At 41.1% G+C, this 10196-nt stretch overlaps 1 protein-coding gene across 1 annotated transcript; it reads right to left on the bottom strand.

The window, feature by feature from the left end:
• Positions 1–5280: 5280 nt before the first annotated feature.
• Positions 5281–8733, bottom strand: lsm6 (LSM6 homolog, U6 small nuclear RNA and mRNA degradation associated). Its single transcript, XM_012831302.2, has 4 exons — positions 8625–8733; positions 7828–7928; positions 7525–7638; positions 5281–5491 (listed from the first exon to the last, which is right to left on the bottom strand). Exons 2-4 carry the CDS (start codon positions 7919–7921, stop codon positions 5457–5459), a joined length of 243 nt encoding a protein of 80 aa, XP_012686756.1. The 5' UTR covers positions 7922–7928; positions 8625–8733; the 3' UTR covers positions 5281–5456.
• Positions 8734–10196: the final 1463 nt, after the last annotated feature.

Raw genomic sequence — 10196 nt, 5'->3', positions numbered from 1 at the left:
TTTCTCAGGTTATTTACACCCGTCCATTTCTCCTGCATCCAGCATGTCTACTACAATAATGGACTATTCCGTTATCATCTAATATTTAACAAGCGCTGCTATTATGAGCTAATCAGAATCAGATCTATTGGCCAAGTATGTTTACACACACAAGGTTTTTGTACAATACAGTATTTGTCAATGGGAAGAAGGGTGTTATAACTATCTGTAGAAGCAAGAGTAGCTATGGCATAGCGGACAATACTGGTCAGCAGAATGATGGCATGGGGGAAAAAACTGTCCCAATACCAGAAGTGACTTCCCCCACCCTCACCTGCTCTTTCCTGCCTGTCAGGAAGCTGGTGATCCACTGATCGATGGCGGGGATACAGTGAGCTGGGAGACTTTGGAGGACAGGATTTCTGGAAGTATGGTGTTGAACGCCGAGCTGAAGTCCTCAAACAGGATCCTTGGAGATGTCCCTGGGCAGTCAAAGTGTTGCAGGATGTAATGCAGTCCCATGTTGACTGCGTCATCCACTGACCTCTTTGCCCTGTAGGCGTACTGCAGGGGGTCCAGCAGGGGTCCTGTGACATTCTGCAGGTGGGCCGACAGCCGTCATTCAAAGGAGTTCATGACCACAGACGTCAGAGTGACAGACCTGTAGCCAGTCAGTCCTAATCAACATTATAACAACATTAGTCAGTAACATTATAACAACATTATTCACTAACATAATAACAACATTATTCACTTATATTTGGCCATGATGTTTTGACTGATTGGGGTATACTGTACATAAAACTCTCTTAAGATGTTGAGTACCTTAAGTTGTCATAAACTTACATGTCCTTCTTTTCTTTACCAATAAACAAGCTTATTGGGGAGGATGGTATGTGTGTGAAGTACAATGTGCAAATCCTGCCTGATTTCATGCCTTCAACTGTATAATTTAGAGTTTAAATAGTTTGCTGTATTTAAGGTATTTTGTTTATTTTAACGCAGATAGAAAAAGCAGCCAGGCGCATATATTCACATAGAGTAGCACGTTTCTGCTAGCTACTATTGAATGTGGAAGAATCTCACCAATATTCAATCTGTCAGTGCTATTTGTTACCTCTTTTATTCACAGATGCAGGTAAACATGTTCATAATAATATATTTTCCCAGCTGATGGTCATAAGTACATTAACTTAGAGAAAGGGAGGTGAGGGCACAATACCTTAAAACGAAGAACTATAGTAGACTCTCACTAAAGTAAGTAAATAATAGCGTGTAATCTTTTATCTAATCATAATACATACAGTACACCCTGAGACAGGCACACAGTTATACCAGGCTTGTCCCATTTTGGCTGGGTCCGGAATAGCTTTCCTCAGATAGGCAGGGCAAAGGTCACATTCCAGGTCAAGGTTGAGGGAGCTGGAGTCTATATTAAAAGCAGTCGTGTGGCAGTGGGTTAGTCAGTGCCTTCTGAGACTGAATAATAGAATGACACGGAGTACAACAGCAACAGTGTATTCCTCTGATTTTCCTTAATTAATATTAATGACAGAACAATGCAGTACGCAACAGATGTAATTGCATTCGTTTTGTGAAATATAATCCATCAAAGTCAAACTTTTTCTATCTGCATTCTTGTACCTGAGCAGGTATTTTGAGTAAACTGCTGATACTGCCATCCCTCAATATTATGGCTGCACCCTAATTATGTTTTTTTGCTGGTAGAGTTAATATTAACAGGAGAGCTCCAAGAGAAAGAGAGAGGTGGCTGCTTTAAGTTCACACAGCAAACATCCCAAGAGCTTTTTCCAGGGACATGTGCAGCTACACAGCCACACAGCCTCTCTCACATACTCCTAGTTAAGTTATGTAAACACTGGTGAAGCCCATGCTGCTGCTGCTGTGGATAAGGCAAGGAACATTTTATCCCTCCTCAGATGGAAGTCCTCAGGGTATTATTTTGTAGACGTGCTGTGCTTGCCGAGTGAAGGACCATCCTGTCACTCTGGTGGTCAGTAGTCTTTCTGTGTACACAGGGCCCATTAAGAAATGATCCTGTTATTAATGCATCCTACTGTCAGTCCTCCATATAATGGTGTACAGAAAACACAACCTCTGACATTTTCGCCATGAAGAATGCAAGAAGGTTAAAGGACGAGACACACTCAGGGTAAATGTGGTTGTTATTCATAGAATGGCTGTGGATCCCTGGTCAAAAGAAATGCAGTCATAGGCTGAGTGAAGTTATCGTTAGACATCGAAACGTACAACACTTCACAGTGCTTTCTTAATGTTCCCTTCCCCTTGTTACCATCAGTGATCCCATCTCTGAGGCATGTGGCCATGGTGTGTGGTATTATTGTGAGTGGCACAGGCAGTAAAGGAAAGGTCATCCCCCTGAGCTCATGCTCGCAGGAGCTGCACTTAACTGCTTTAACAGCTGGTGGAGCTGTAGGACTTCACTTATGTCTTGGGTGTATTTTGGCAAGCGTCCATAAATTGAGTATTGCTCTGTGTTGTCTAACGATGTGCATCAGCCATTACAAACTGAAACAGCAATGTGCTTAGCACTGAGTATTCAAGAAAAACAAATACAAGGGCAAACAGACTGACCACAGACAATTCACCCACAATAAATACAGAAGGATTTCAGATGCCATTTATTTAGTGTGTCTTATTTTGAAGAATGAGTTCGAGGGTCTGACCTCTGAGCCGGGGCTTATTCAGACAGAACCACACACAGGGTTTATGTTTGAAAGGATGTCCCTATGTAAGACAGCACCGAGGTCTGCCATGGGGTCACCATTGTGAGTTGCGCTAATTAGTCTCCTTGCATACACAGGCAGGCAGGCAGGCTGCAGAGGCCATGGGTTTTGATTACAGTTTGCCTCTGTTAACCCTCCTACGGTCACCATAACGACCCAGCGAGAGCGCGCTCAGTGACGAGCCCTCAGCCGCTCTGCTGCTACAGACAGAGTTTGATCAATACGGCGTCCTTCATCCCCGCATCAACACTGACCTTGACAGCCTTTTGTCTTCTTCTTGAGGCCAGAGAGCACTGCACAGGAAAGATGGATGGAGGGATGCAGAAAGAGAGAGAACAGAAGAGAGAGAGAGAGAAAGAAAGAGACAAGGTCCTGGCCGTGCCTCTGTTGAAAACCCAGTGCATCCAAAACAGCTCATTAGAAGCCTAATGAATCATATGTTTATTGCATTTTCTTATCTTAGCCTAATGAACTGATGCTATGTTGGAGTAATTTGTTAAATTACTGGTTGCCCTCAAGATGGCCACCACAGAGGGTGAACGATTTCTAACCCTTGCATACAAAACAGGGCAATCGATGAACAAAGACAGGGGGATGATAACCTTAAGCCCTCCACTGCACGCCTTCAGTAAAGTATAAGAGGTAGAACATGGCACCTGAGGGGTTACTGCAGGAATAAAGACAACGCGGATTAGGCACTGCTGCATGACTGGTGTCAGCATGGAGAAACAGTGGCAGCAGAGGCACTACAGCCATTGCAGGACCACTGATAGCTCTGACCTATGCTCATCTCAAAGAGAGTATTGTGAGTGTATTTTGTTACTACGTTGCTTCAACGGGTTTTGTTTCTTTTACATTCTTTTTTTTACATGCACTAAAGAAGACTTGGGTAGATACAGTGGGCAGTCGTTCTGTTCTACATCGTGTCTAAATACAGCCACAAATAAGAAGAGAGAGAAATCCAGAGGTAAATCTAGTTTCTGTAATGGTGAACAGCAGGGTGTCTGTGGAAAGTACCGTAGATATGCCAATTGCATTTATTTCTTCTTCACATGAGCACACACACCATCAAAATTGATGAGGACACCAACTGGTTGCCTTCAGAAACTCATCATGAAAATTAATTTAAGGATGTTATGCAAACAGGCCACCTTGAAAACCTGCATAATAGTTATTGGTATTGTCCACCTAACAGATACAAACCCATGAATAGGGAATAACCCCACTTCATCTAATGCAAACCTTTTAAATATTGAATTTGATCAATAACCAGACATTTGGTCAGTAGTTTACATTTGTTGTTTTATTTTCTCACCTTTGAATTAATTGTATTTTCAAGCTTTTGCATGAATCAATACAGCTCTACACTCATCACATCTGAGTGAGGTGTAGATAGAAGACTCCCCCTTTAAAAGTCGTTAAAAAAAAAAAGAAAAAAAAGAGAGAAATCTAAACATACCATCTGCTCATGATGACTCCTGCAGTCATCAGGATGAGGTGGGCTCAGAGAATCAATCAAGCCTGTATTTGTTTTCACCTAAGGAGGGCGAGAGTGCGTTCAGGAATTGATAGGACTAAAATATGAATCTGTTGGGTGACTAGTTTGCAGTTTCAACGCATTTCCAGATTGGTCTTATCAGAGGGACTGCAAGGAATAGGCTGCAACAAATGCTACATTAGTATACAACCCACATGAACTTTAACACAATCATCATGTCTTCATTCATCTGCATGCAAATTGAGACGGTTCCTTCTTCCTCTGTGGTCACGCTAGGAGAGTGCTTTGGAACACACCCATGCAAAAAACACGTATAAACAATGGGCTTCAAATGGGCAGGTCGTGTCAGGTATTGAGTGTGCCCACAGGACTGACAAATGACAGGCGGATACAATGCGCGCAGGTCAAAGGGTTACACACAGGTGTGTCAGGCAGGTAAACCAAGGAGCACACGGTAGAGAGGCCCCAAACACAACAGCACAAAGCCACACAGCAATGGAAAGATGAACGGAGTTTGAGGTTTCGGTAAGCCATCAGTGTTTTTACTGTGTATAAAATTGAACACACATCAATTGCTCCACTGGTCCATGACCCTTGCCATGTGGCATGGTGCGGTAGTATGCTGGGCCTTTACATTGACCTCCTTTGACACAAGACTAAAAAACTAAAACATTCAATTTACCTGCTGATAAAACCGTGTGTATGAGAACATCCAATTTAATTGTGATAAAGTCAGTAAATAGACACTGATAAACACCTCTTGGCACCTACACTGAGAACATTCATACTTCCCTATAATGGCAAGTAATCATACATTTCTTAATTGACTTGAAATGGTTGCAGCAATAAAAGGTAATATCAGCATAGATATTAAAATAAATAAATAAATAAAATCAGGCACCTGTTATGTGTCAGTAAGTGAACACTGTAAAACATCAACCAGGATGCTGTTAACATCTCACCTTTATGTTATCCATGTGTAAATACATCAGTGCAGGGAGTGTAGTGCATCAAGCAAAGAGGCAAACCAACAGGAACATCCAAAACATAATTTATTGCATCATGCTGCAACTGCTGCAACTACATGCCCAAATGTGCCTCAATCTCCAAAGGGGTGGTTACACAACTAACTGAAACTGAGAAACTGTGAACGGTGATTTGTAAATACAACCATAAACAAATAGCATGAAATGGAAAAACGGCCATCCTCTTCACAGCTTTCTCTTCTGGGTGCTGATATACAAAACTGTAGAAAAGAAAAGACAAAACCATCAGCAACGGTCTTTTTTTCCCCTACTGATGCAATCAAAAACAACAAAGAAAATAGCAAGGCACCCCTGGTCTTTTCATGCTGAAATATTTGCACATGCGGCAACTCAACATTACTCGTATACACCCTGATGGCACCACACACTCTTAACATTACTCATATACATCCTGATGGTACCAAACTCTCTTTTAGTGGTTTCTGAAACATGCCAAATTCCTGTGAGCATGCTCAATTGTATTTCTGCTAGTGACTGACACCTGATCAGTACAACAGGGTCAAAGGTTGAATTTTGCCTACACAGGGATGTACAAAAACAAGGTACACCATGTCATGTTCAAATTAAGTGCAATTCATGTTGCATGGTAGGAACGGTTTTGACTAAAACTGTGTATCATAAGGATCATGGGCAGAAATAGGAGGGTAGGGTAGGAGGATTGGGGGTCAGATAAATCCTTGCTGGTGTGCAGAAATCTGTTTTTGTACAATAATAACCTCTCTTCTGCTGTTCTCTATTTAGTTTGGAATTCCTGCAATAACACATTTAGCCTAGTTCATACATTTAAATGGCGACCTCAGGAATTGTGATGTTAGCATTTGGCATAATAGAAAATAATGATGATGAATAAGGAAATTAAATGTAGGCCTGTGTCAGTGCAGGTACAGATCATTGCACCAGCCCTAATGGTTATTTGTTGCCTCTCCAATGACAATTACATTCAGTAAAATGAATGTTTTAATTGATCTTAAAGTCCTTACTTTCTTTTAGTGTGGCACAATTAATCTAATCACAATCTCGATGTTAGTCTGTGCGATTACATAACTGCAAAAGACTGATTTAATTAAGTAAAAAAAAAAAAAAAAAATGTGCATATGTGAACGTGACAACCTATTCGCTGTTTGTGTGCAAGTCTGCTCATTATCTACGATAGAGATGACCCATCAGTCTCTGTTTAGGCAGTGAAGTGTGTGCAGTCTATGGTCACGTGACTATCCGGTGTGCAGACCAGAGGGCAGTATTATGAAGGGAGTTTAACCTGCTCAGATTTAACTTAGGGTCATCCTGGAAAGTCAGGGTTGGTAAACTGTTGCCTACATTACTGTTAAACTGTACTACAACAACGATTAAGGGGGGGGGGTACACTGTACAGGGTAATATCGTACCAACTGTTTTGATTGCCCAGTTAAGAAAATGGAGACTAAATATTGCCAACAATAAGCACAATATGACTTTCACCAAATCGTGCTGCCCTAATTTCGTATATGATGTATATAGCGACAGGTCTGTTAAAGTAACGCTATGGAGTTTCTGGAGCCGCCAGGTAGGGGGCTACTTTCTGCTGGACTATTCAGCAACTTATTTGCTGTCTTGCTTTTTCTTGTGTTGCACTTGCTTGATGTTTGACTGTTAGGAAAGTTGTTAGCAAGCTAGCCAACATAGCTATCACAATAAGATTACAAAGACACCGACACGAGGGCACTTATTACTAGCATCAATGTCCAAGCGTGTTATAACAAGCTTGCTAACATCGCTAACGAGATGTCTTGCTAGTGGCTAAACTTAGCAAAACCTGTTGAAATTTGCTTACTTTGTTTATGACAAACTAGCGAGTCAACAACTTTCCTAACAGTCAAACATCAAGCAAGTGCAACACAAGACAAAGCAAGACAGCAAATAAGTTACTGAATAGTCCAGCAGAAAGTAGCCCCCTACCTGGCGGCTCCAGAAACTCCATAGTGTTACTTTAAGTTTTGTGAAAGGGGGCGCTTATGCGTCATCAGTTATTGACATCCCTTAAAGATGATGGGTGACTGAGCAAACACATCTAATTGTTTTTATGTCTGTCCTTGATTCCTCCATCCCTTCCATGAGTCCTTTACATTTTATTTGTTGTTTTTTTCTCAAGAGAGAGGGGCTAGGATGTAATGATAGCAAAGAAGGGAGGCTTGCACATCATATATTATTAGAGATTTTTTTTTCATGACTCAGGATAAGATTATGAAACACTTACCATTGTTCCCTCTCAAAAATGCATCGCCATACTTGTTCTTTAACTGTCCATTTACGTACTCTTCTGTTTGTTCAACAGCAATGTTCATGTAGCCATCCAGACATGCAAGTACACCTGGGGGGGGGGGGGGGGGACATCGAAGAGATGATACCTCACACAAACACAGAAGACTTTGGTCCAAAATGTTCTATGTTTAAAACATATTGTGTGCAGGATCGGATTAACTCATTCCCCAACTACACATACAGAGCAAACGCACATGCTAGAGAAATGGAGGGAATAAAAAGAAACAAACTACCCTACCTCTGTAATCCACTCCTGAATTCAGTTTGACCACCACTGGTCTTCCAATGATTTGTTTCAAGAAATCACTTGGGGTTTGCTTCCGGAGACTCATGTTTATCCTGTAATAAAAAGCTGGGGTTCACATTTTTCATAAAAGCAATAGTTTGCACATTTATTTGGGGGTTGATCATGTATGGGCAATCCTGTTCTGAGCAACAACAGGATGTAACGTTAGCAACTTGCAAAGGCTAACGTTCGAGGAATTAAGTACTTTGGCATTAATCTCAGTCAACTCTAGACATCAGCAGAGACGTCAAAAGAGAACATGGGTAGGGAACCTCAAATGCGAAGGCCGTGGTCACAACTGTGATTACCGCAACGTTTAAGACCTAACATAAGTTAGTTAATATTGAGCTAAAGATGCTAGCAAACAAGCTAGCAAGTTGGTTATACCAAGATTGCCTGATCTTTCACATAATTTAACGTTATAGCGATAAGATAAGATGCTTGATGTGCTCACCTAAGAACAACTAGCTACAGTTAACACATCGTTTAATCGATTGGTGTTTTAACTGCTTCAAGACTATAGCAGCATGGGTGGCAGTAAGCTCCGTTAGCTTGTTTGGCTACTTATCTAGCTAGCTGACTAAAGAGCCAATTGTATGTAAGGCTAGTGGCTAGCGTTGCATCCCAATTATCTGTTTGCTATTTGCTTGTACGAACATTTGAAAGCAGTTGAACAGAGAGCTCGAGAGTTTAACGCAAACGACCATCGGAAGTCTGATTCTGTTATTAATGTGATATGTTTTAGTCACCTGTCGAGATCTTCGGAATTTCGCTCGCTTTGTCTTGCTGGTGTAGGTATCTGGAGCTAACCATGAAGAAACCACGTGACTTTGTTGGGTACTGCATACAGAAAGCGCGAAGGTTCAAAACACATTTTGCACCACTGGTACCAGAATTTTGAAAGAAAAATCCTCACAATGTCAGAACATCATATAATCCAAGGTCAGACGGAGACCTTCCTTTGTTAATTAATCAAATGAAACTCAAATCCTTTATATCCTTTATGACGTCAGCTAGACTATCAGAAATCGGGTTTCAGTGTATTGCCCTTCCACATAGCCTAGGTTTAGGCTATCCAGAATTCTCTATATCTTAATTATGTGATTGCGCATTCTTCTCCTAAAGTTTTTATTATTATTATTGTGCAGTTTTTGGCGCCTTAACTCCACCCACAGTGGTGACGATGTCGACAACATTCGCTGTTGCCAATTTAGATTTAGTGACTTAAAAAAAAGATTTAGAAAAATCCTGTCCACCAATTTGGCAACACCCGTTTTCGTAAATAGGTTTCGTTTGCCTTTCTTTTGCGTTTTGCCTCTAGTGTTTCCCACATTTATAAAAGTAATGATGGGCCGTTGTACATCAGTGCCTTTAATTAAATGAAAGTGGATATTCTAAACATCTAATAGATATTATGCAGCTCAGTCAACGCCATATTCGAGAACGGGCGTAAACCTGTGTCTGGCTGTGGTCTACTCAATTCAATTCAATTTTATTTGTATAGCGGGCCAGGACCACCATGGAGCAAGCCAGCAAGGAGGAGAAAGGGAGGGGGGGGATCAGAAACATGGCAGATGTATTCATACACGTGTCAGGATAAGCTTGGAGCAAAAGTACAGGATACATAAGAAGGTATATACATGATACATACGAAAATAATAGTGGATAAGGTGGTGAGAGAGCATTCAAGTATTGTAGAACAGCTTAGTGGGTATACAGTGTGCTTGTAAGTTTACTATTACAAGGGAAAGTAGAGCAATGAAACAGAAAACTATGTTGATGATGGCAATTATTTACATTACAGGTAAATAGGCTAGCACAGAGTGTGTAGATGTAGATTCTTGAGCCTGACCAATTTTAAATGCGTTTCGTGGTTCATAGTCTTGACTCAAAAAATAGTATGAATCATTTTGTCCTCTCTAAATACGTATACTGACATTTCAGCATTTTGCTGTCAGTAACTTTACCATGGCATGAAAAATGCACACTCATAACTGAAAACGAAGGCACTGAGGCTTCTGGTTAAGCACAGTGCACAGAGCATGGTAAAATGTGTTAGAGTAGAGAGATTTGGAAATACTTTTCAAAAATATTTTTAAGATTTAAAGGTGCATTGTGTAGGATTTAGTGGCATCCAACAGAGATTCTGCAGATTGCAACTAACTGAATGAATATCCCTCCGTCACCACTCCCTTTCCAAGTTTGTCAGATAACCTACGGTGGCCGTCTCTTAGGCCAGTGCTATGGTTTGTCTGTTCTGGGCTACTGTACATAGCGGTACAATATGGCGGACCCCGTGGAAGAAGACCTGCTCCCTAGGT

Source organism: Clupea harengus, chromosome 22 (genome assembly GCF_900700415.2).
Source record: "Clupea harengus chromosome 22, Ch_v2.0.2, whole genome shotgun sequence".
In the NCBI taxonomy this organism is placed as follows: domain Eukaryota; kingdom Metazoa; phylum Chordata; class Actinopteri; order Clupeiformes; family Clupeidae; genus Clupea; species Clupea harengus.
The sequence above is the reverse complement of the archived record's forward strand: the minus strand, read 5'-3'. Positions and strand labels throughout refer to the sequence as shown.

What these genes read in the sequence shown, in the direction of transcription:
- lsm6 (XM_012831302.2), bottom strand. Translation starts at nt 7,921, where the DNA reads ATGAGTCTCCGGAAGCAAACCCCAAGTGATTTCTTGAAACAAATCATT. An exon ending in TTCAGGAGTGGATTACAGAG is followed by an intron (nt 7,639 to 7,827) that starts GTAGGGTAGTTT and finishes CCCCCCCCCCAG; the next exon opens with GTGTACTTGCATGTCTGGAT. An exon ending in ATTTTTGAGAGGGAACAATG is followed by an intron (nt 5,492 to 7,524) that starts GTAAGTGTTTCA and finishes TCTTTTCTACAG; the next exon opens with TTTTGTATATCAGCACCCAG.